At 34.8% G+C, this 27,566-nt stretch overlaps 1 protein-coding gene across 4 annotated transcripts; it reads right to left on the minus strand.

Annotated features, from left to right (window-relative positions):
• Positions 1–393: 393 nt before the first annotated feature.
• On the minus strand, positions 394–26,974 carry LOC149065953 (uncharacterized). 4 transcript variants are annotated; one of them, XM_089253285.1, is made up of 7 exons: positions 26,645–26,974; positions 22,726–22,912; positions 20,265–20,420; positions 18,550–19,491; positions 13,266–13,367; positions 6,328–6,416; positions 394–5,463 (listed from the first exon to the last, which is right to left on the minus strand). In XM_089253285.1, exons 2-6 carry the CDS (start codon positions 22,898–22,900, stop codon positions 6,331–6,333), a joined length of 1,461 nt encoding a protein of 486 aa, XP_089109411.1. In that variant the 5' UTR covers positions 22,901–22,912; positions 26,645–26,974; the 3' UTR covers positions 394–5,463; positions 6,328–6,330. The 4 variants fall into 4 exon arrangements, with proteins under 4 accessions (XP_089109411.1, XP_089109409.1, XP_089109412.1 ...); XM_089253283.1 differs by having other exon boundaries at positions 6,307–6,416; XM_089253286.1 differs by lacking the exon at positions 6,328–6,416.
• Positions 26,975–27,566: the final 592 nt, after the last annotated feature.

Raw genomic sequence — 27,566 nt, forward strand, 5'->3', positions numbered from 1 at the left:
GATGTCTTTATAGAAAAAATTATAAAAGATAATTTTTATAATTCAATAACTATGCAACCCTTTACAACAAGGATGACTTATCTTATTAATATACCTAATTTTAATATTTTTTCTAATTGGAAGTATGCAGCAAGGGAATTATGGAAATCCCCCTTGTATACTATTATCTCCCTATTTCAGCTAAAAATGAGTGGATTGGTACAATGTTTTTAGTGGTGACCTGTAATGCATTCACAGAAAAACGAAGAACTCTATAAAATCAAGGGGGAAAAAATTTGTTCAGTGAACTCAAATAAGCACACATTTTCACACATTCTGTCTAACAGCACACTGACGCATGATACCTTTCACAAAGAATTTCCATGCAAAATACTAGAAATTTTAAATAGAAACCTAAATCTTTTTTATTTAAAAAATTTCCAATACATACTTATATCTTTCATTCTATATAACCAGAATATAATATATAAAACACGCCTTGATTACTAAGAGTATAAATGTTTGTAATATGATTACACAAGCCTAAAAAGTCATACAGAAATCTGTGATATGTAAGATGAATATAAAGGGAATATATGTATTTGTATTATATGTCTGTACACACAAAGAAACATCAGCATTATTTGACAAGGATTAAAAACCAAGATATTGTTGAGCAGTGGGTATGGTACACTAGCTTTATCTATTCATAGGCACCCAAACATTCACATCAACATTCATAGCGGAATTTTCTTGGAATGAAAGTTCCTGAGAATAACGACTGGAATCATTCAATTCACATATTATACTGAATTATACATTTATTTAAATACACAAAGATATAAATGTATAAAATATTTAGAGAACTATAATTTTTTTTTTTTTGACTACATAAAATATACAGTTGAACCTCATTAAAACGAATCTTATTATACTTGCTTGATAGGAATTAAATGTTTGTCCTGTGTGTAACAATGATATTAATATCTTTATTATAAACATGTAAACAATGAACTCTTGGTTAAGACAAAATGAACATTATCCTCAAATAAGAAAATCAAGATTATGCTTTTGAAATTTCTCTGCTGAAGCAACTCTTGGGTAACGGACAACTCAATTATGGGTGATACCGCCTTTGCCCTTTCTGAAGTCATAAGTTCATAACTGAAGGGCTTGCAGCAAGAAGGGAATAGCTGCATTTTTCTTCCATTGGGCAAAGGAAGAGCCTCACTTCCAATTTTTTGTCATCCAAGTACCAAACATATATACCATCTGTGTGGCTATGATCTCTATCTATAAAGAAACTCAGGATCTAACTGCTGGAGTTACCTTTGACTAGCTCCAAACGAAGAAAGTATATATATTTTATAAACAAGAAAGTGGATTTACATCAAAAGTGCCAAAAATAGAGCAAAATCTTTCATGATGCAAGCCCTTCAATTTAGCAATGCTCCACACAAGTTTGTAATTTTTTTCAATCTTGATTAATTATATATGAATGTCTGGTATATCTACTTACTACAGCACGTGTGTTTATCGATTTGAGAACATTTAACAGCTATTTATGACAACCATTTTATTACATACTCTGTTTCCAAAGCCTCTTTTCATAATCAAATCACTATTTTGTTAGATAGTATGAAATGTTTTTCGCGTTTCTTCTACTGTGTCTTAATAGGGTTCAACTGTATATAAATTATGCATAATTCAAGTAACAATTCAGGATATAAAAATCATTATAACTTCTAAAAACCTTTCTTCTCAGTCAGATTTTTCAACCAAAAAAAAAAAAAGCAATAGAACATTTTCACAGTCTGCATTAGCATTCTTCGATTAAAATACACATGACTATATAGCTCTTAAGAGGAGTCGCAAAAAGGAAACCCACTTGAGCTTTGTATCTGGCTCACTTAGTGTTTTAGTGTTATTCTTTTAATTTCAGAACTTGTTATATTTTCAAAATTAGAAAAAATATATACATTTACACTTTAAGCAATACCTATAACTGTTTGCATAAACACTATGCAGTAAAAATGTTTATTGTTTATTCTCCAGTGTATGTTTTGGTTCATGGAATGTGGCCCACACATGCACAGGATGTTACTGAATAGAGCCAGTGGCTAACACTCATCCAGTTGACTGACTTGATCACCCAAATGGGTTTGCGATCTCTGGCTTTGGCTCAGTAAATTTTCTTAAATTTAAATTTGAAAGAAAAATGTTTTGGGAAAATGCATTTGCGATTATTATCTTGACACAAAATATTTTAGTCATCTACTCAAAAGAACTGTGTAATTGTTTGATGATCAAAAATTCATTTCAACGAAACATATATTTTTTATAATCTCATACCTATTGAATATTGATATTTTTATCTGACGCTTCAACAAAAATAAAATCACACACACCACACCAAATTTGATAAATAAAAAGGAATGATCATGTAGATAGATGACTTGTTCTTATTTCATTAAATCAATGAAATATCATATTAAAAGACTACACTCAACTTAACTCAAGTATGTTTATAATCACGCAAACACATTTAAGAAATATATACACGGTATATAATGGAATATGCAATGGAGTATACCATATCTGATAACACCATACAAAAAAAGCAAAGAAAAAAAAACAGTCACACATCAAAATAAAATTGACTAGGCACCTTCAATAAAGTTTAGATTAACATTTGTTTTTAGATGTGAAATTCAAAATTATATATTTCATGAAATAAAAATTTACATAATTTAGTAAATATAAAAAAATTTTAGCCCAACTCATAAATAATGAACATTTCAAGTCACTAACAAAAAAATTGCAAGATGACAATTTCGTATAAAAATAATTTTTATATAGCTAGGCTATATCGAGTTCCATAGGTATCATCACCATGAAAGTTATCTAGGATAAAAATGTCTGTTTCGTTGTTTCCAATATAAACTTTACGATACTATGTGCACACACATATGTGTATATCTGCATACAGGAAAGAACCTTTTTTTTGCATCCTACTATTGTTACTTTCAGATCACTCTTGATCCGTAGGAAAAACTCCATAAAACAACACACAGTATAGACTGATGAAGGTTCCCAGATTCTCGATGGAAATTCCCTCAGGTATATTCATAATAAGAAAATGCATTGTTACACCACAAGCTTCATCTAATTATAGCAAATTACAGTGATGTTAATTCTAGTTCAAACAAACTATTGTATATGCCTTCGACTGAAAGCAAACTAACATGCTTTCACCGGGCCATGTATACCATGTAACTTTTCCTTTTTCTGTACTAGCAAACACTAAAGACATTACATTTACATATGCATAAAAATAATCAATTATTAGAGTCATACTTGTTACACAAATTGATTTAACAATTGTACTTTTGATCTCAATATTAAGTCTTCGATAATTATGTGAAAACTAAGTAGTCATCAAAAACACTGACTATGATAAATACAATGCCACAAATCAGTGAGTTTGATCCTTTGCACTTGAAGGCTGTGTTTGTTACACACAAAAGTATTTAATTTACCCAAACATACAATATAATACAAATGTACCAGAATTCTTATTGGTTGTCTATCAACATTTATTTATTTTCCTAAATTACAGCAAAACGTACCGAACTGAATATGAAACTTCACATCAGTCAGAATTAAAATAATTAAAATTTAATTTTTAAAAACCCAACATGCTCTATGTGAAGGGTAAACACCTTGGGCACATACTTATCCACAATCAAGAGAATAGTGGAGTGAATTTAAAAAAACATATATCCAAAAAAAAACTGTATAGAGTCAAAACTATTTCTTGAAAAACTCTATAACACGAAAAATGAAAAACAAATCCTTGCATTTACTGAACTAAACAATGAATTTTCACTTCTGTCTCAAAGTAATGTTCGAAAAACTATCTCAAAGGCCAAGCCACAATGATAGTAAAAAGAAAACTCTGAAATTATTTTTTTTTTCAACGTAAATCTGCCTTTTTCCCAGAGGTGAAAGAAACTGATATGAGCAAAGATTATTCTAACCCATTCTGTTGATGGATCTTGTCAATCATAGGCGCATTCTATGATTGATGGGGAGGATACAGTGTGGATGGCTTGTTCAGCATGGCAAAAAGTCAGCCAAAATTGCTTCAAGAACGCTGGATTCCGAACTAGTCATCTTGGTGATGAAAGATCAGATCTAATGGTTCACTTGAATTTCAATGATTCCCAGAACAATATAGATGAAATTTTAGAACATTTTACTAATGATCACTGCACTCTCAAAATTTCATTTTCTGATTTTGTGGAAATGGATAGTTCACTATAAACTAGCCCCTTAACTGATACCAAAATTCTTGAGCGTATAGCAACTAGGGTGTGAAAATACAGTTGAAGATGCTCCAGTGGAATTCGAAAAAAAGTGACAGTGAAAAATTCCAAACATGATGTAAAAACGCTGCACCACTTACTGGAGCAAACTGGGAAGATAGAGCCCAAAATATTTGCAGTTTTTGCTAGCAGGGTTGTAACTGCTGGGGGGGGGGGGGGGGGGCAAGCGCAGGACCAGAAAGTGAGCATATTTCACACACAAAATTCAAACATATTTTAGTGTATTTGCATATAGGGTGATTGAAACATATATTCAACTTAACCAATAATTTCATTAGTATGTTATAAAAATATAATATATGGCATTTTTAGTTTTTATCAATTTAAGTTTTTGCCATTTTTGATATTTTCTTTTCTTACGTAAAAAAAACCTCTACTTCTAGAAAATTCTCCATCAGCATTCTTTTCAGTTTCAAGACACTATATATATAAATATATACAGTGGATGTTGCATAAAATATTGTCATTAAGACCATAAAGTAAAAATATATTTAGCTAGAAGCTTCACAAACAGGAATTATTTCTGAATTGGAAATAAAATCAGACTCTGGAAATGAGCCTTCTTAAACAGGGAAAATGTGTTCAGTGTCTGTCTTATCCAATCTACTGCATAATTTAGACTAACAGAATTACTCAGTCAATATATCTACAAATCCAGTGATAAAAAATTTAATTCCTACAATATTTTATACAAAAATAAAAACCTCATGTTCACCATAAAATTTCTCATGATATAACTGTTATATACATATATATATATATATATATATTATACTTACATTTAAAAAAACACATATTAAAATAGACTATAGAAAATTTTGCCAAGATTTCATCATGTGAGCAAAAGTACAACAATTCTTTAACAATTTTTTTAACACTTTTCATTTCATAAAATTTTCATTCTTAACAAAAGGTATTTGGATCTAGTTCCAGGAATATTTAATAGGGTCAATTGAATAACAATCAACGAGAGTGTCTTATCATTCACTAATTTTTCACATCTATATAAAAAATTTTGTTTTCCCGCATGAAGCACAACTCATGGCACATACTTCTCATACAGCATTTTTAGCTTCACTTTTCTGACTTGACTTTTCTGCAATAAAAAAGCAGCAATTTTGCTTCCATTTATTTTAGTAAAATACAATCTTTTCCAATATATTTGTTCAATAAAAAAGTATTTCATCACTGATCAAAAATCCATTAGCTATAATGTAAATTTTTACTTTCAAAACCAGTAGGTTAATTGTTACAATATCAAAGACAAATATTTTCTGGATATTAGTGCCAAAATGGACTTTACAAGGAAAAGCTGTTTGTCTCCAAGAGGAATAAAATTAAATACATCTTCATACATTATCACGCTTTTTCGAACATAATTTTGTGAATGTTTTTATTCATTAAAATGTTTAAAAGTTGACAGGTTGATTTAAATACACCTTAAATAAAACTCTTGTTTCTAATATTTAACCAACTTGAAGAGCAATAGATACTCATCCTAACAAAGAGCACTAAAGAAATTCATTTAAGGATCTAACACTACGGCTGACACTAAAGTAACATCAGTTACATGAATTTATACAGTATAAAACTGATTTTAGAGAAATATTGGGAGGAAAAAAATTATCAGAAAGTTGCAAAGTACAAACAAATATTAAAAAAACTTTCTGATTGCAATCAGACAAATGGCACAAATTGTCACATAATGTAGAAAAACAAAGTAATATACACCAGGCACTTTCAATACACCACACACAATAATTTAATACTGATTATAAATTTTGACGACGTGAATGGATATCATTACCATGAATACATATAACATAAATCCAGTGAAAAGAATGGAACGAAAATGGAAATTTTTACACCGAAAATGGTTAAGCTTAGAAATTTCTAAAGAATAAAAAAAATAAAAAAATAAGGAATGTAGAAAGCATACATATATAAGCCTACAACACACATTTCAAGCTCTGGAATGATTGACAGGAGGAGGAGGTGGAGCATTTGGGGGAGGTTGGCACATTTTCTTACGGGATTGCATCTTTGCAACTATAAAAAAAAAACATGAAAATTTACTTAAAAATATTGATTCATTCAAAACACATTGTTGCATTATAGTAATTTTTTTTTTCAATAACAATAACCAGTATCACAAGCTAAAATATTTTGCCAAAAAGAACCAGAGACTTCAGAGTGAAGTTTTCAATCGTGTGAATATTTAGTTCCAATTAAGCTTAACAGAACCTTCAGGGTAAACTGCGCCTAATCTGTCAAATGAAAGGGGGTGAGCCAAAGTGGAATATGAAACACCTTAGCACCAAAGCAGAATGTTTTGCGATGTTCTGCAACGAGCTTTCAGCTGACTGAAAATGTTCTGCGGTAAAAATTTGCATATACATAATAGCATTTTTCTACATTATTCTTAAAATTCTTCCAGATTGTTCTGCAACAGCACTGGTTGATCTGCGACGTACGTCGCAAATTTCGGCACATTCTGCTTTGGGGCACCTTAGCAGCCCTATTCTATCTCTAATGGTTTCCAAGTTATGGTGAATGATGGATTACAGAAGGGAAATGTGACGTGTCAAAAAACCAAAAATTTGTGAAGTTTCTGAAAGGCCTACATCAAAACTAAGCACATATTTGAAAAGAGCAGAAAATATCTTATAAGGTGACACCATTTCTATCAGGATATCTTGATTTAACAGCAAGATACAAGCACTAAAAAAATGAAGTGAAATTTTGAATTGCCACATTTACCAAAAATTTTTCCAATTTCACTAGCTTTTGAAAAAAGCTCACAACAAATTGCATGTGTCAAGTTCAGGAAAAATTCAGACTTTTAGTCTCAATATATCATATTTCACAAGTAGACATTAATAAAGATCAATTCTGAATTGTCGCCAAATATCTACGAATGCAGATTTCAGTTATGTATTGCAAACAAAAGATTAAATTTCTCCTGAACTACAATATGACATGGTTTGTTGTAGGCTATTTTGAAAGCTGGTGGAATGGTAAAAAGTGGAAAATGGAAAGTTTTTGGTAAATATGACCAATTGCAACTAGAAGGGTGTTTGCAGAATCTGCGACTACAGATTTTGGAGACAATTCCATTTTGCACTTTTTCAATTTCCAGCTCTCATAGCTTGCAAGTAAATCAAGATATCCCAATACAAATGATGTCAACTTATAAGACTTTTTCTGCCCTTTCCAAATATGTGCCTAGTTTGCATTTAGGTCTTTCAGAAACTTCACAGTTTTCTTCAGACTCAGCACATTCCCTTCCATAATCCATTATGCACCATAACTTGAAAATGGTTTGTGATAGTACAGGGTTGCTATGGTGTTTCATGTTCCACTTGGAATCATCTATCATCCTCTTTTCCTTTAGCAGATTAGGTCGAGTTCACTCAGTATATCCTACATCTGAAAATTGAATGAAATGAAACTAAAGAACAGCTACACCTATCCATAAAAGATGTAGCCTCCACTGCGAGTGAAAATGATTCAAAAAAGCAATAATTTTCATTTTGTATCCGGCTTGTTTTGTTCAAAATTTATGCTTCTCAGCGAGCATTTTTGACAAAAATTGAAAAAGAAAAATCTCTCATTGGAATATAGTATTCATTCTTTGTTAGAGATTAGGATTGGGGGCAACTTACTGCATTGGATAGAATCGTGGTTAAGAGATAGGTCACAACAAGTTATGGTGAACAGGGAATACTTTGATTGGACAGGCGTCACAAGTGGAGTTCCCCAAGGAAGTGTCCTTGGCCCTATACTTTTTTTCACATTTCATCAATAAACTCAATCAGGCAGGGTATTGATGGGATTGCTAGCAAATTTGCAGATGACGTGAAGCTAATGGGAGTAGCCCGGAAGCAAAGCGATAGGGAGTTGCTCCAGACAACTTGAACAGGATTGGAGCACGAACAAATGAATGGAGCATGACGTTTAGTGTTGACAAGTGCATGGTTGCTCATTTTGGTTTGAACAACCCACGTTTCTCTGAGTTGAGAATGGTGTAACTAGTCACTATCCCCGCTGCAACTAGGGGTCACCAATTTGGGAATTCTCATTGCAGAGCAGTTTAGGTTTTCTGAAAATCTGAACATTGTTCAGCAGTGGTAAAAAAAATTGAATAGAATGCTTGGTTTCATTTTCAAAAAGGTCTCTTCGCGTTTTCCTAAAGCAGTGTTTCCCAAAGTGGGCAATATCACCCCTCCTTGTGGGCGATGGAATGGTCGAGGGGGCGATAGAAGCTACAAATTCAACATAGGATCCTATGGGTTCACTTGAGTTGGGGGCAATAAGAGAAAAAATTTTCTGATGAAGGAAGCGATGGGGAATAAAAAGTTTGGGAAACTATGTCCTAAAGTCATTCTTCTGCTTTTAGTTGATCTATGAAATGGTTTCGTTTATATATTTACACTTTATTTACAACGGATAATATTTACACAATATAAACGTAAATGCTGGTAGAGAAAAATGTGGCCCGTGCATGGCGAGACACAGACACGCGCGTCGGTGAGTAGGACAACATCAACCATAAACAAACCGAGCCAGACGCCTTTGACTCCCGATTTTCATTGTGATGCCACTAGCAGAAAATACACTAATAATTATACAAGCTGGGAAGATACGCCAGCGCCATCGTGCGGGCAGCACTACATGCTTTTCTGAGGCTTAATTCGCTCTGGACTGGAGTATGCTGTAAGGTTTTGGAGACCAACCTATACAGGGACGTAGACTTGGTTGAAGGGGTGCAGAGAAGAGCTACGTGTGTCCTTATTGGCACACTGGGCTTGAGTTATGAAAAGAGACTTCATTTTTACAATATATTTACATTGGATGAATGCAGTTGTCAGGGAGATATGATCAAAGTGTTCAAAATTTTCAACAGGATGGTTAGGATGGACCATGAATTATTAGTACAGCGTCAATCGACTGCTTTTACAAGGGGATACCAGTGTCGCAGGGAATTTTTCTCTAATAGGATTGTTAATAAATGGAATAGCTTATCCTCGGAGGTAGTAAATTCTAACACAATTGTGACACATTTAAAAAGAAATACGATAAACATGTTAGGTTAAATCGAGAAGCTCTACACATACTTGGAATAAGACAACCATAAATACATTTTATGGGCATTGTATAATATTTTATCATATATATATAGTCACCTCATTGGGCATTTTGCCTGTTGTGGCATTGTATTTGTATTTATTTCTTATTGGGAATTCCAATTTGTCAACTCCAGGAATTTCATGGAAAAAATGCTATGGTGAGGACAATTTTTCTATCCCCTTCAACACAACATACATTAGAAAGATGATACCTACACTGCTGGCCACCCAAATTACAACACCAAGAAAGACAAGAGATATCGCAACAATATTTATTTTGTAGATAACATGTTGACCAAGCATCAAATGATTAAATTTATAGACTTCTGTGAAGTGTGGTTCCTGCCAAAATCAGTAGCCAGAGTAGCCGCCATTGTTGGAGATCACCGCTGCCACACGCCTCGGCATTGATTCAAAGAGACTTTGGATGTGTTCTTGGGGTACAGCAGACCAAGCAGCTTCCACGCATTGCCAAAGTTGATCTGGTGTGGCAGCTGGGGATGTAATCTGGGTCAATCGTTGAGCAACCATGGACCACATGTTTTCTATTGGCGAAAGATCCGGAGAGCGAGCTGGCCAGGGAAGCAATTCAATCTGGCGATTGACGAAGAACCTTTGGAAAATGCGTGCCACGTGTGGTCGCGCATTATCCTGTTGAAATATGGCTGTGGGCAAGCCCTGAAGGTAAGGAAGGACAACTGGCTCCAACACCTCGGAGATGTAGCGCTGGCTTTTTAAAGTACCGGCAATGCGTACTAGAGGAGTGCGAGAGTGATATCCAATACCGCCCCATACCATAATACCCGGTGCAGGACCAGTGTGGCGGTGCATAACGCAGCTGTTCAGCATCCTCTCTCTACGGTGTCTCCAGACTCGAATCCGACCATCATGGTGTTGCAGACAGAAGCGTGACTCGTCAGTAAAGACAATTTCATTCCATTGTGCCGTCCACATCCTTCTTTCATCGCACCATTGGCGGCGGAGACGTCTGTGGTTCTGCGTCAAGGGTAGACGAAGCAATGGACGTCTTGCGGACAGACCACTCTGTGTAAACGGCGTCGAATGGTACGCGCAGACACTGGATGATGCGGTACAGACTGAATGTGTTGTGCTATGGTTCGTGATGTGGCTGAGCGATCCGTCACTGCCATACGCACAATACGCCTGTCATCACGTGAAGTGGTGCACTGAGGTGGATGCGATCGAACACGTCGGTCCGTCGTACCCTCCTGCATCCAACGATCACATATCCGTATTACAGTTGTTTGGTTTCGTCCAACACGACTACCGATTTCCCTGAAAGATAATCCACAATCTCGGTAGGCCACTATCCTTCCTCTGTCGAACTCGGATACTTGATCAAAAGATGATCGCTGTTTTCTACGAGGCATAGTTGATCGTTTTTTTCAAAAAACCACAAGAAAAACACAATTGCCATACTTCAAATCGTCGAAATCTCCAAGCCTTCAATAACACTTTGAAGTGGCGCCACAGGCGCACATGATGTGTGTCTGCGCTGAAATTCTAATCATTTGCATATCTCACCTCCGCTATTGCATGTTGTAAATTTCATATTATTTGCATGCTTCCTTCAGGGTGTTGCATTTACGGTGGCCAGCAGTGTACTAATGCAGAAATGCAAACTGACATTAAAAATTTGATTAGGTATTGATATTTCTATATACCAGTGTTTGCCTACTTCATTTTTTTAACAGTACACACAATCCAGTCTCTATCAATTATTGCCAATTTAAGCCATCACTCCAGTTTAGGCTGGAATTTAATAAGCTACAGGCAGGAATGCTTCTACACTACAATTAATAAAAAAGGAATTTTTCTTTCAATTTCTATATTTTACAAGAAATCTGAAACTCTAATCATGCAAATGAAAAACTGTTGGAAATACTTTGAACAATAAAAGCTACCAAACAAAAATTAAATTGTAACAGAATTTGCTTCGAGCCACAATAATTGTATACTAGTATATCTGCAATCACTGAGTAAATTTAGAATAAAGTAAAATAAATCAATGTTGTTAGAGATAACAAAGAGCAGGGTTGCATTCAAGCTAATGAATGAGATATTCAACAGCAACTGCTCTTACTTGGGGGGGGGGAAGACATAAATAAATGTAATTTAATAAAAACACAACTGAAAAGAAGCCTACTTGCTATCTAACGCTATACTAAATATATGTTATACACACATACGAAGGGGGGGACAAGAGTAACGGAATTTCTTTTACTAAATTTTTCAATTCCCTTGAAAGCCTTCTTCATTATTCATTAGAGCTAATATACTTAGTCTTTTCTTCCATTGTCCAAAAAAAAATTTTTAATTCATTTGTTGTGATGCCAGAGAGTGGCGTTTTTGTTTTCATCTTATCCATGTTGGCGAAACACTTTCATTTCACAGGTCCCTCTTCATCCATACAAATAAAGCAGTAACATGTAGCAGAAAAAATTGAAGAGGCCAAGTGGGACACTGTCAGACAAGACCTGGGTTCTGTCCCTTCCGGGATACAAGTCCCTTACCCATGTGGGTTGAGTCATGCTGGGGAGAACAAGTGGGACACTGGGATCATATTGTTTCTTATCAACAATTGGGCACAGTGAAGGAAGTTTGAAACAGAGCATTGTCATGATGCAAAAAGCCAGTCGACGGTCCCTCCCCAATCTCGTCTTTTCTGTGTACACTGTTGCAAAACCTTAATAGATGGCTTAATCTAGCTTCATCATCAGTTGACATTTCACGGTTTTCTGTGGTTCCCAACTTCGAGGCGCAAATGCGAGCCGATCTCCCCGTTAAAAAGTCTCGCCACAGAGAGCAGCAGTCCTACTAACAGTACAAATATCAGTCACTACACATCACTCACTTCACTTCTGAGATATAGATGGCAGCACTGAAAAATCATACACAACACTAGATACGCACTCAGACTGTTAGGTACACACCGTTACAATTCCGGCACAACTCGCTAGGTAGTAAATTGCCTATGGCGATAGACCTGAGTTGTGCTCGGTTGGAAAAAAAGAAAAAAAAAAGTTGACATTTCACCTTCTTTGAAACTGGGAATCATCCGTACACTGAAGTTTTATCCATAGCAGCATCACTGTAAACTGTTTCTAACATCTCAACAGTTTCTACTGCTTTTTTTTCCGAGCAAGAAGCAAAACTTCACAGCTCTGCACTGTTCAGGTACGTTTGCCATAACCAAAAATAAAAAAAAAGCTAAACAGTCACTATGAAAAAAAAATTCACAGATGCCAAATACAACCTTCCCAAGCAACGCCACTTGGCACATTGGCTCAGGAGAAATGACTATGTTTATGCTCACCTAGTGGGAGAACCACATACTACTGATGCTTCGCTTACTGTAAGGCGATTCTGGTTACTTTTGGGTAATCTCCCATACTTGTAATGAATTCTGTGGTGTTTGGTCAGAACATGATATCTCCAAAAAATGGCTTTTCGATCTAAAAGTAAGTCTTGCTAATTATAACTAATTAGAAGTGAGATAAATACGCAAATGCATGCATATGGCTAAACAACATGCTGATGTATGATATTTTCATTTGTATTTGTGTGCATGTTTTATTTTTGGTTTTTTAATGACAATGAAAATGCTTATATCTCAAAAATGAGATTTTGAAGTTATCATGTTCTGACCAAACACCACAGAATTACAAATCCACACAAAACTGCTTTTGCATGCCATGGTATGTTTACAAAAATTTGTCATTTCACTAAACCCAATGTAATTACTTACTTTCACTGGGATATGTTTTAGCCTTACTGCAGAAAGTGTCAGGCTTTGGACATTCCAAAATGTCTTTGAACTGGAAACGGGCTTCAAAATTTTGGGAAGAGTCTAGAACAAAAGAGCAAAAAATGTAATGAACTAACATGCAAATTTTATGCAACACAAAAATTTATACCTATATTTAACAAAACTACTTAATATGCTACAGGAATTTTGTTTCAATTAAAAAATTTTAAAATAAAAAACCATGTATCTTAAAATCAAAAATCATGCATTTTTAAAATAGATATTTTCATCTGGTATATATTTTGCTAAAGAGCTATTATTCATTGTGCTGAAAAATCAATTTATAAAAACCTGCAACAACCCTTGTATGATGTCTGTCACATCCCACCCACCCCAAGCATTTTTGGTCCTGTAGAACAGGCTTTTCTCAAATCATTTATATTTGTCCGCTTCCTCCCAACATTTTGGCAAATATGAGTCCATCAAATTTAATGAAGATAATGTTTCAATTTTGCTGCAAGATTCATAATGTACAAAGAGTGAATTATGTTGTCAAAGCATCTTCACTTCATATTCATTCCCAACCAACAATCCAATCCTCCTCCATGACACTCAAGTTTTAATTGGCTCACCCTAATAGGGCATGGAGAACCCTTCCTGGCATGTTTCAACACTGGATATTGATAAGATCTTATCTATGAAGATGTGGTAGGTATCTCCAAAACATCAGCATATTGGCGATGGCAAAATGTTGAACTCTCTAACCCCCAATTTCTCTTAACTCTAGCACAACAAAAGTGGTCATTTTGACTGCAAAGCTACTTTGACAGGTGATTACACCCAAACAGTTTAATCTGAGGTTGTTGAAATTTCATGAACTATCATCTTGTTAAAACTCTTAAAATATAAAAATGTTCTAGGTTTCTTAGTTTAGTGGTAAAATTAAATTCTACTTGGAGCGATGGTAGCAGTAACTTTAATGATATTTCACTGATTGCAAAATACACTGAAATAGACAGTCTTCTTATGCGAACATAGATATTGAGGGAACAAATCTTGGTGTTTGCTTTTCTTCAGTACACATTTTGTACCCTTCAAAGGCACACCTTTGAAAATGATCATCGTTGTACCTTATTCAATTTATTCAGCATTTTTATGGACCTTTGTGCTTCTACTGCAGTGCATTTGCTGGTACAAATTGACTTGACGAAAATAATTTTCATTTTCCATGACTAGAGCCAGGAAGTTCAGGCACTGAAAATGTTCGAAATAGGCAGGCAAAAAAGCACTAAAAATGGCTAAAATAGGCACTAAAAAAGGCATTTATAATTCACGGAAGGAAGAAAAAATAACCATAAACTAAGGTATTAAAAGTTCAAAACTAGCTGAAAAAATGGTTGCACTTAATCCGTCTATTTTAATTAAAGTTTGCAATAACTACATCAAAGTTAAATTGATTTCAAGCCCAAAATAAAATGCTAGTAGACCCCTCAGAATTAGAGTAATTCCAGGGCCATCATTACCAGATGCAGAGCCTGTAGAGAAAATGAATCTCTTCTAAGTTGCAAATAATTCTCATTTATCAAATAATATTTATCATTGGAATTCATTCATTTCTATAACTGAAACATACCTACCTTGTTCTATTTTTGTAAAAACAAAATTTTACTTTTTTTTATATCACCATACATGCAGGACTACTTCAAGCGTGGACACAAAAATTTTCCTGCTCCAGCTTGGGCTCAAGATGATTCTTATAATTTGCTTCCTCACACTATTAATTTACTATAGGGGCCTACAGAAAATAATTTCTTATGAATATTATAGTTGTCTGTTATAAGATTTACGTAGATTAAGTTTGGGGGGGGGTGCAAAAGAATTCAAAGGAAATATATTAAATAAATTTTCCTCTGTATCAAAATTAAATATTAAAAATAATTATAAATAATGTTACGAAGGGTAGAAATAAGAAAAGGCATGTGAGTGCATGTAAGGCACACATGGCATGCGATTGTTCTAATAGAAGGAGATTATATGGACTTGGACAGAATTCAAAGAGAAAAGACGTGTGTTTGGAGGCTGCTATAGGTTTAGCAGGAATTCTAGTTGATATAAATAAAAACATTCCTTTGTTCTAAAATCCTCCTACTTGTGTTTTCACGCATCGTCAAGTCCCCGGCGAAGAAGAACCTGGGAGAGATTGAAACAATATCTGTACCAAAATCAGGGCTCTCACTTGTCCTACTTCTTTTAACCAAATCCTGTCAACAAAATTTGTTTGATCTTAATTGAGGAGAGAGAATTGTGTGTCTATATATTGCCAAATAATACAAATGTAGTAGATTGCAATTAATGATTCTGCCAAAGCAAAAATTGTATTATTTTTCAGGTTATTTGGGAGGGTGTATGTAGACCATTTAGTTTATTAATTTCATTTTACTTAGTTTACTGGGATATTTTTTTACTGGGATCTTTGTTGGGGACACTGGGCCCCAACAAAGATCCCAGTTTAGGGCCCCTGCTTGATGATGTGGAGAACTATTATTTTACCACATATCATGCTTTCAACTAAGCAAAAATATAATTTTACAGTTGGTAGGCAGAAAAAAATCTAGGCATTCAGTACAATGCACACACAAAATGGAAATTGATGCATGGAATACAAATGGAATTGATACATTAAATACATGTATTTTACATGACTCAGGATTTGACGGCTATTCCCTGTTTTTTAATTCTGCACATGCAATCTCTTCATAAATTTTTCATGTGTATTATACTTCAAAACTTGTCACTGAACTACCAAGTGAAAATGAAGCCACAAATTAATTACAAGAGCTGAAAAAATCATCATCAAACTTCTTTTTAAAGTAACAAAACACAGGACTAGTCTTTGTCATAACAAGACTTTTTTTCTAAAATTAAAAAAAATTAGTAGGCTCCATGAACAAGGGTTTATTGCAAAAATAAGTCAAAGCGATTGAGTAGGCAGTTTTAAGAAGTTTTGGTAAAGAAAAATAATTTTTGTTGATTCTTTTTTTTCCTTTAGCAATAAAAATGACCACTACAGTTATCCTATATAGTTTGAAATTCCAGTCGTAGTGTTAAGGCAAGTAGAAAAAAGTAAGAATTGAGAGGTTTTGAAGTTTATTTTTGGTTAGGAAAAACTCTGAAAGCAGCTATTAGAAATACCAAGTTCGCCGCGTAAACTAGAAAATAAACAGAAATTATAGTTCCTAAAATAGAGTGGATTTTAACATTAGCTCTATGGCATGCTGTCTAGGACAGAGAACAGGTTTGTAGAAAAGAGCATGCTGGTAAAATCGAGTGTTGACTGTAATTATATACTGTTGAGAATGTCATTTATATGCTGAAGGACTAATTAAAGGCAATATGTACGCATAACTGAATTTGAAATTTTCTCAAATAACAAAAAAAGACTACTTTTGAAAAATGGCATTTGTGATATCCTGTTAAAAATAAACTTTGTGTTTTTATTTCAAACAGTTATATGAATCTTGCTTTTTTTATAGCTCTCACTTCTATTTTTCAGGGCTCCCACTCACAAAATTAGAAAAAATAGGACTGAAAGTAAAACAGGGGAGGGATAACCCTCAGACAACATAATCATAGCATAATATAAAAAACAAATCCCTCAAAAAAAATTTTTAATTAAAAAAATTATAGCACTATTTCAGTATCCTATAAGGTTGACTCGAGTCAAAGCAAAATGACAAAGGACTTTGTAACAAAAACAATTTTTGATTAAACCAGTGTACTAACACACACACTTTTTATTCCCTCACAATATATAGCACATTCTTTTTTTTCTGGGGTGTTTCACAGTCCAGTCTGTCAACTCTCTTCGACATTGCACAGCAAATTATAAAGACCAGTGTAAGTTTTTTAAGAATGACACTTTTTCGAGATCACTTTCAAAAGCACAATGCAAAATGTGTAAATTACAAGGTCAAATGTAAATAAGTCAAGGTGAACCAGATGGTTTTACTGCATTGCCCATTGTTTTTTTAAAGGGTTTTCTTTACATTTTACTGTTCAATATGCCATTGTAGTAAGTGCTTTCATTTCTAACTCTTTGCTGAGCATTATAAATATTGTTTATGCTTCTGCATACCCTAAAACTACAGAAGACAATTAAATGCTACAAACCTAGAATAGGTCTACGTACCCAACTGGTTTGTTATGTAAACTGTTGTTTTATTTATACAAAAAATGTACACCATAATTTCAAATGATGAATATTGGTTACCGCCCAAGACCATGAAGTAGTAAATACAAAATTATTTTTTCCATCCACACAGACGGAAGTTTTTAATGATTACTCCATTTTCTGAACCCTTAAACTAAGTAAAATGAAATTAATAAACCAAATGGTCTACATACACCCTCCCAAATAACCTGAAAAATAATACAATTTTTGCTTTGGCAGAATCATTAATTGCAATCTACTACATTTGTATTATTTGGCAATAGATAGACACACAATTCTCTCTCCTCAATTAAGATCAAACAAATTTTGTTGACAGGATTTGGTTAAAAGAAGTAGGACAAGTGAGAGTCCTGATTTCGGTACAGATATTGTTTCAATCTCTCCCAGGTTCTTCTTCGCCGGGGACTTGACGATGCGTGAAAACACAAGTAGAAGGATTTTAGAACAAAGGAATGTTTTTATTTATATCAACTAGAATTCCTGCTAAACCTATAGCAGCCTCCAAACACACGTCTTTTCTCTTTGAATTCTGTCCAAGTCCATATAATCTCCTCCTATTAGAACAATCGCATGCCATGTGTGCGTTACATGCACTCACATGCCTTTTCATATTTCTACCCTTCGTAACATTATTTATAATTATTTTTAATATTTAATTTTGATACAGAGGAAAATTTTTTTAATATATTTCCTTTGAATTCTTTTGCATCCCCCCCCCCCCAAACTTAATCTACGTAAATCTTATAACAGACAACTATAATATTCATAAGAAATTATTTTCTGTAGGAAATTAAATTTAGAACTGCAATAGAACCACTGTAAAGATGATAAACGTTCAGTGCATATTTTTTGCATTACCTAGGTAACATAAAAAAACTCTCTATATAGACTACATTTATAACTCTTTAAGAGTGAAGTTAATAAATTGATAGGCATGAAAAATATGCAATAAATACATGGTGAATAGAATGTTAAAGAAAGCATTGAAATGTAAAAACAATTCACTGTATATAAATATGTATTAAGGAATTAAAATTTTTATACATGAATTACCAATGCTATCTTGTTTATCAGCCCAATCTTTTGAAGCCTTTTTAGTTCTGTTCAGCGTTATAGTGTACTTTTGATTTCGCTGAGGTGGCGGTGGAGGACGAGGAACAGGGGGTGGAGACACAACTGGGGGAGGAGGTGGTGGCATAGGGCAAGGAACTGGGGGAGGAGATACGATAGGAGGGGGTGGTGGCGGAGCTCGAAGAGTTCCAGACTGACGAACATAAGATGAAGAACCTGATGTCTGTGACCTCACAGGCGCAGGTGGAGGAGCAACTGAGGGCTTCACAGGACGTGAAGTTTTGTTATACCTTCGAACTGGTGCAACTGGTGATGGTGAATCTGTGTTTGCAAAGACTCTGCCATTTAAGTTATTAGGCATACTCGTGTTCTTAAGTGTACTATATTTCAGAGAACGTTCAGCAACACTTTCTGATTTATTATTTGTCGGCGTACTGCTCGGAACATCACTATCTTCAAAGCTTTTGCAATTAACTGCAGGCTTTACAGCGGCCCCATTACCATTAACCATGCGCAAAGGTGTTTGGGGCAAAGGCCTTGACTTTTGCTTGATGTTGATATTTAAATTTGGCTCTGATCCACCTATCTCATCATTGTGAAGGAAGCTTCTAACTGGATATGTTTTATCTGAAGTCTCAAAATTTGGTTTCATGGTTGATGGGGGTGGCTGTGGACAACCCGAGTGCTTGCTGCCTGATTGAGTATTTGAAAAATCTTTCTTGGAAATTACTTCATCAGAATTCAAACTCTGAGTACTGCTGGCTTTTGAGTTTCCATCTACTTTAGGCCATTGTTTCCCCTTCAATGTAACGGGTGATGGCAGATTTTGAACAGGACCATTAGAACCTAAATCATTACAGCTTTTACTCATCGATCGCTGTTTTATTGTTTCTCTCGGATCCAACTGACTTTTGTATGCCCCACCTGTAAATAGAAATAAAAATATTGAGCTAAAATGCAAAAAATTTTACTGAATACAAATTATATATTGCTAGCATAAGCTGACATAAGCATAAACGTGAAGTATGAAAAAATACAAAAATTATTAACACTCCCACTGACAAGATACAGTAGAACCTTGATAACTCTATATTTATCATTCCTGTTGTTGGCACGCACCGCTAAATTCAATGGGAAAAACTCCCTAACTCGACACCAAATGGCTAAATCTTGCTTAAGTTGACTATGATTCAGAACTAATTTTTCAAAATTACTCATGTATTTTAAAATTTTTTCATGGGTTGAAGACTCTTCCTCCACACCTCAGGATAAGGTCGCTTCCCACTGTTTGAAAGCAGAAAACTCAACCTGGGACTACAAAAATCATAGATAGGTGTGAATGGACAAATCCATGTAAATGATATCTACAATTTAAGCGCGAGTGATGGTTGAGTAAGCTAGATAAAAAATTTTAAGTAAAAAAATTACTTATTTTCATAAATTTACACACCGCTCCTGCACAAGTAACAAGTATTTTGCCACACTGTTTTTCCCACTCTTATTCAAGATAATTTGGAAATATTTCATCGAAAACTGCAGATAATTTTGTCTGCTAATTTGTTAATTTATAGATGATGAAATAGAATGTTCAACTATACATAAGCTTACGTGCATACATAAATTTAGTTTAAAAATTGTGAAAACAAAGTTAAATGAATGGGATTCAATAAAAAAAAAAAAAAGCATTTCTAACACACCTTGCAAAAAAGAACTATTCGTAGGTTTAAGTTTAGGCATTCCTTGAGCAAACAAACCAGCAAGCATATTCTGACTGCCACTGAAACTCCTTGCTCCTGGTCTTGGACTTGGATTTCCATCTTCACTAACATGGTCAGAGCTTTGCTTGGATTTTCCTGAAAAGAGATAAAATCAATACGCACAAAAAAAACCATGTGATTGTCTTTTCACACTACTTTGAAATGAATGAAAAAACTAAAAGAAAATTTTGTCTTGCGGTTGTGCTGAAAAACAACAGACTTCCATCCCCCACATGATTCAGGAAACCACATGATGGGCTGACTGAATACATCTATCCACGAGGAAAAATCTTAACTATTATACACTGCAGGATGAAATTACAAAGGAAATAAGACAGTATTGAGCCCGAGGTAGAAGTTCCACCAATGTGCACGTTATATGAATAGCTCATTATTCGAATCAAACTTCCCCATTGGAAATAATGGAAACTCGGATAATCCGTTCTACAGTTATACATACATACAATGCTACATCTAATTCCATATCATAAATATTCGCCCTTGCATGTGTGTGAATATTCCGAGTGACCCATACTTACCGGAGACTGTAGAGGAAAATATTACCCACAATTCCATAACTCGTGTGTAGGCGAAAGCAAAAACTATCAGCTCAAATGTGATAACATGAAAATAAACAAACAAAACACAAAATTTTTGCTCATAACGCAAATCATCGTTCCTTAAACAAGTCAAAATTTATTCACAATTTTTGCTCGTTATGCGAATTGCTCGCTAATCAAACCACTTGTTAACCGAAGTACCACTGTATTACAGAAAGTCTGGGAAGATCTTGAAATATGCACACCAATGCTTCTTATATTCATTTTACTTTTTTCTCTGGACCGGTTCCCTCATTAACAGATGTCGTGATTGTCATTTTTTAGCTTATAAATATTTAAACTATAACAATTACATTGGTAGACTTAATTCTTATTTTATTCATAGAGAAACACACATATTTTTTTCTGCACTCATTCACTATGTCGCACTCCAGGGTTTAAGCTGGATAAAAAATTCCTTTCGCAAAAAAGCGAAAATTGGGGGAAAAGCTTTAGCAAAATGCTACAATGATAATGTAATGATTGATGGTAGGATGTATATTCTCAGTGGAGAGAAACAATACTTTTTCCCTGTTCACCATGGCATAATATCCAGAAAGCCTATTGATTTCATGTATCTTCGCCGAGCAAACAATCATCTTTTAATATGGAAAAAGTAAAGGAAAACATTATTTAGGATAGAGATGGATGATGATTGTTTGCACGGCGAAGATACATGAAATCAATAGGAGTCTGAGGTCAATACAAAATTTTCTGATTTCATTACAGTATGTAATGAATCAGACTCCAATTTAGCAGCCACGTTTAGAAAATTTTAGGCAACTGGAAAATTGGAAAATTTCCCAGTTGCCATGGTGACTGCAATTTGTTTGACCCTGATGTATACACATGGCCCTAAAATGTTTATGTTGTGATAGTTGAGCTTGTTTCGTGTTCTTGCCAATGCTGCTATCATCAGTCTTCAATATCTTGAAGTAAAGATGGTAAATGCTTGAATTTTCATGTCATGTAGGTATCATTTCGAAGGACTGCCTGCTCTCTACAGACTATCGAATGGTAGACTGGCAAATGGGAGAGAAGTTGGAAAACTGCAGAAAACCAACTTCAGCAAACCACCACTGTGCTGCCAACAGGGTTCAAACCTAGATCACGAGAAGCCATCAAATGAATTTTCTATACCTTATTTTGCACACTGATAATAGTGATAGAAATATTTATTTCACGTGAAGTCATTTTTTAGACATGTAATGCACATATTGGACATAGTTTGACAAATCCCCGGTGACAAGTCGCCATGGTGATGTGATGGCTGATCACATCAACCAGCTGATACACAGCTGGCTGATGTGAAGATGAATTTAGAAAAAAGAGAAAGTAGTCTGTTTAGTACTGTAGTCTACGGCACTCACTTGACAAGTGAGAGGACGTGGGTTCACTTTCCCCGCAAGGGCAGTTGAATTTTCTCTCTTTCTTAAATTCATCTTCGCTGCAAGTTGGAAACCTTCGTATAAAATGTTCTGTACGAGATTGCAAAATTGAGTCCAAAGATAACACAAAATTGTCTAATTACATTAACTATTTCTTCATTTCATTGAAGGGGGTCCATTAAAGCTTTAAAAAAGTTGAAGGAAAAAAATTATTCAGGAAAAAAATTTCTTGGTTAGAAACCTTGCTTTACTCCAAAGAAATTTGGCTGGAAGCCAATTCCCCTGATTAGTCAAGTCCTGCATTAATAAATAACTCAATTTTCTACTCTGCACAGAACTCACAATACGTGAAAATAAAATACAAAGAAATATTAGAACTAAAGCAAAAAAAATTTTTTTTTGAAATTTGATTACCATCAACCAATGGAGCACTTCTATCATTGGTGACTGCTTTCTTCAATTTCGCACCTTTGCGAATCTGAGACAGCAGTGCATTTCTGCCAGTACTCGATGCTGAAGAATCTTTCGGTCCAGAATTCACAGGCAACGCAGGCTGCGATGGGGGAGGTGGCGGGGGTGGAGGCGGCATTTTCTACGATGTCTACAAAAAAAAGATTTTTTAATGCAACTCTCAATACCAATGTTATATGATTCATATCACATAATGCATTTAAAATGTGATTTCTTGTTTGAAAGTAGTGTTGTATGCTTTTGTTTTTAGGCATATTTCTTATCTTTCGCTGATGGCACACGCACACACAACACAACATTTATTCACTAATGACAAACATAAGAAAAGAAAATATATAGTTTTGTTATATCATGTAACTCGACTAGCTGAAAAAAACACAGCAGAAGTATGTGTATTCCCGATCAACCCACCATTTCTTACATAGACCGGGGGGGGGGGGGATTACACTATAAAAGTGTTATCAAAAGTCTTTCATAAAATTTGAAAAAACTTCATAAAAGAAAAACAACCAATAAGCATATCAGTTACATAGGTTGTGTTTTTTTCAAGTTTTATACAAGATCTTTTATCAAAATTTTACAGTGTAATCCTGGCCGCATTATTCCATTCTATCCATAGGATTTTAACATGGTGTTAAACTCATTGGCCCAAGATCGCTGTTACGTCGCTAAAAGACAAGGTGGGGCTAAATAGGCAAGGGGCTTATAATGTTTTAGCATAAAGTATATGCTACTGTGAATGTGATAAATAGGTTATTATATGTAATCGACAATCGTCTCTGTAAGTTTTTCCGTTTTATCTGTCATTATGCATAATACCTAAGCATTGTTGGTAAATACTAAAAGAATCATTAAATACTAAAAGAATCATTAAATACTAAAAGAATCATTAAATACTAAAAGAATCATAATTTTTATGGATGATTACACATAATACCCCAGCGTACCAGGTTAATTTGATAAATAGTTTAAATACTTTTACCGGTGATTATGTATAATATCCTAGTGTAATTCATGAATTTGATAAATATGAAAAAATTCCCAGATGCTTCTAGTATGTATGACCTACCCTGATTTAAGGGGGTGTCACAATCCCTGAAGCCAATCTTTCCCTGAAGGTGATTATGTATAATCACTGGTAAAAGCGATAAATTTCAAGTATTTAAATCAAATTAGCCAGGCACACTTGGGTATTATGTATTTTCACCCGTAAAAATGAAACTTTTTCAAATATTTATCAAATTGACCAACGATACTTGAGCATTATGCATAATCACAGGTAAAGGTGAAAAATTTATCAAACTTACAGAGGCGATTGGCGATTATACATAATCGCCATAATGCATATATGCATAATAACCTTTTTATCAGATTTACCATAACATATAGACCTATTGCACACTAGAGTATTTTGTGTCCCTTGCCTGTTTAGTCCCGCCTCCTCTTTTAGTGACGTAATAGTGACCTTGGCTAATGTTAACCCCATGTTACAATCCTACGTATAGGATGGAATAATGTATCGGAGTTGAATTTCCTCCCCCTCCCCAATCGTTCATCTGGCAAGCTCAGTTTTGGTTTTAGTGAGACTTAGATAACTCTTGAAGCCATTACCTGCTTTGAAAGAATTCACAGAAAACGGGTTCATTCACAGTATGTAGAAATGGCTCTTAGAAGATAGACCTTTGTTTCAACAATGATGATATTTCATCAGTACTAAATAACAGAAGTGCAGACATGAAGAAAACATTGGGGAGGGGGGGTGGAAATCCATTAGTCCATATACATGGGACTCACACCAGTACACAGGAGACAGAATGGTACCTTTCACTGTATATTCATCAATTTTTGAAGCTCAGCCCCCCCCCCCCATTAAAATTTATTGGGGGGGGGGGCTCAAATTTCCTCAGCCCTCCAAGTTCCAGCACCTATGCAAAATGATATTTCGGACAAGGAATTTGAGGCTGAGGAGACTTACGATATTAAAGATGTTTGATGTGCGTGCCATAATACATATTTTTACATGCACAGATCTTATGTCCTGTTTTACGGGTTACGAGCATTCTCGCAGTTCCTGCAAAATATTATTTAGCTGTCCTCAATGACAAAATGATACGTTTGTCACTCTTTACTTCAAAATTGCTTTTATTTTCAAGTCATAAATCTGATTATCGCAATGTATATAATGCATATTGTGTATGTACCTACATCAGTAAAAGTCCATCTTACCTACACCATGTTGAACATAGACACTTGAGCACTCAAGGTGCGTGCCCCCCCCCCCCCCCCGGGCTTCTAAGAGGGCTTGCTCTACCTTTCCTTAAAACTCATGGATGTACATTGAAACCTAAGACGGACACTGTTTGAAACGGAACCCGGTCTTAAACTGAACAAATATGTAGTCTAGTGCATAGGTTCCCAACCTTTTCATGCCATCGCTCCCTTCTTCAGAAATTAACCCATAGCCTCCTGTTATAACCCGTAGCTTCTACCACCCCCACGGGACGTTAACGTCCATATTGAGAATCATTGGTTTAGTGAATAATTAATGCTTTTTAATAATAGGAAACCTTTTTAAAACGGACACTGTCAAACGCGGAATCGAAAAGCATATTTAATCTATTTTTAGATACAAAACCGCAAAATGAAAAGAATTTTTGGCCAAGTGCAAGTTTTGTCCTTTGGATGGTAGAAAAGTTAAGTCATTCCCCTTTTGTTAATTAAACTCTTTCATTTCTTGGGAAAAGAATAAACGCTTATTATATATTTGAACTAGTTCTGGTTGTCAGGCTTGGATTTACTATTCAAAATTTAGTAAAAGCTTGTTTAGCATTTCTTTTATGATGGAAATTGTGAGTTGTTAGAAAACACTACCATTTCTTGGAAAAAGTTTGATAATTAAGGGAGACTGAATTATTGCTCACAATTTAGTTGTACCGTGTGTTTTGGTTTCTTTCTCAGGTCTATTAGTGCACAACTTTCGTGCATCGCTGGGGGAAATTTACTACCGATTCAGCTGTACCTGAAGTGCCAGCATGTGTATCAGTCTGAGTGTATATATGATTCTGTGATTTGTTTTTGCGCTGCCATCTATATTTCAAATCATGAGTGAGGTATAATGAATGGAATTTGTAACATTGTAGGGCTGTTGCTCTCTGTGACGAGACTTTGTTTTTAACAGCATGATTGGCTCGCATTCATAACTTGAAGCTGAGAACCACACAAAGCCAACTTCTGCCAACCACCACTGTGTGGCGGTGAGGATTCAAACTTAGGTCCTCGTGATGTAAGTCCGTCACTCTCACAACTCGATCACCACAGCTGCAATTATGACAGCCATAGCCAGCATTTGAAATCATCGGTGGTTGGCTGGTCCAGGACCAACCACTGATTATAAAATCAGGCCACCAAGGAAAAAAAAAATTGGTGATCCATGGCACCATCAGCAAAAAACGTCGCCCCCTCCCTGCAGCGATACATTGGTTTCCTATATGAGAGAGTTGCCAATCCGCAGTTGTTTTTCTATTGTCTCAGCCATTTGAATGGCGAATATTATTGCTGAAACTAATATAAGCCACATAATCCATATAGTGGTGGTTTTATAAGGTTTGACTGCAGTTATAATTGTTTTTACGTCCCTTTGCACTCCATTAGTAGCATATAATTCTTTTAAGTGATAATATATTTAGGAAAATTGGTTATTATTATTCAGAACAGATTTCATTTAGCAGACCAGTCATGATATCTGCGGACCACAGTGGGTTCTCGTATTCACTGGGTCCGTCCGCGGGACCAGTGACTGTTATTTTTCAATTACAACGCTGCTTAACAGGATAGATTATAACGATTATGAATATTTACTCACTGTTTGCTCGAGGATGAGATAATAAGCCATACCATCGGCTCTAACTATTTATCGACGTTCAATTCTCCGCATATACAAGTTGTCCGCTGCTGCTTGAGACGCCCATCCCATCGTTACGACGCACGATAACTGGTTTTGTTAGCAACCAAATTAATTCACCGCCATTATTACTAACGGCACGAAAATTATCTAAATAATAATGACCACAACAATAGTAACCAGAGGAAGGAAGTCTGGTGATTACGACATCGACGGGAAAAGGATATGATACATCTCTGAGAAAAATATGATTGATATCTTCTGCTTCAAAATAGGACGACGACCACATCAGCGGACGATTATTATCAAGACTTTTTTTTTTTAATCTTTTGTTTATGTATTTTTTATTGCCCACAAAGTGTGAAGAAAAATATGTTTACAACTAGAAAATATTTATAAATTAATTTTTAGCATTTAATATTGTAAAATAATGATTATTATCAACTAAGTTAAAAAGAAATATTTGGTAAATATTTATATATATGTTTTCGAACATTATTTATCAATAATCTGACCATATATATCTGACAGAAGTATGGGAATGCATGTGACTTTGCCAATCTTCGCCAAAACAGCTGCCAACTGTACGCAAGGTTAACAATTATCAAGGTGACCATACGACCCGTATTTCCCGGGACAGTCCTGGTTTTTCATGTATTTTGAACAAAGCCAACCTGATTCTTTATTTTTAAAAACAACTATTAAAAGTATCTCTAAAACTCAGAAATTACGTTACGATAATTACGACTACAAACAAGAATATTCATCTCACACTTTTTTTTTAATTCACTGCAATTTGAAGTGGAGCTTCATTTCCCGGTATTGGCGACTTTTCTGTGATTTTAGTATTAGTTAGCGACTTTACTTACTTTTGGGATCATTT

This window comes from Pholcus phalangioides, unplaced genomic scaffold (genome assembly GCF_987345545.1).
Source record: "Pholcus phalangioides strain wild (caught in Gottingen) unplaced genomic scaffold, Ppha-v1.0 ptg000036l_1, whole genome shotgun sequence".
Classification (NCBI taxonomy): domain Eukaryota; kingdom Metazoa; phylum Arthropoda; class Arachnida; order Araneae; family Pholcidae; genus Pholcus; species Pholcus phalangioides.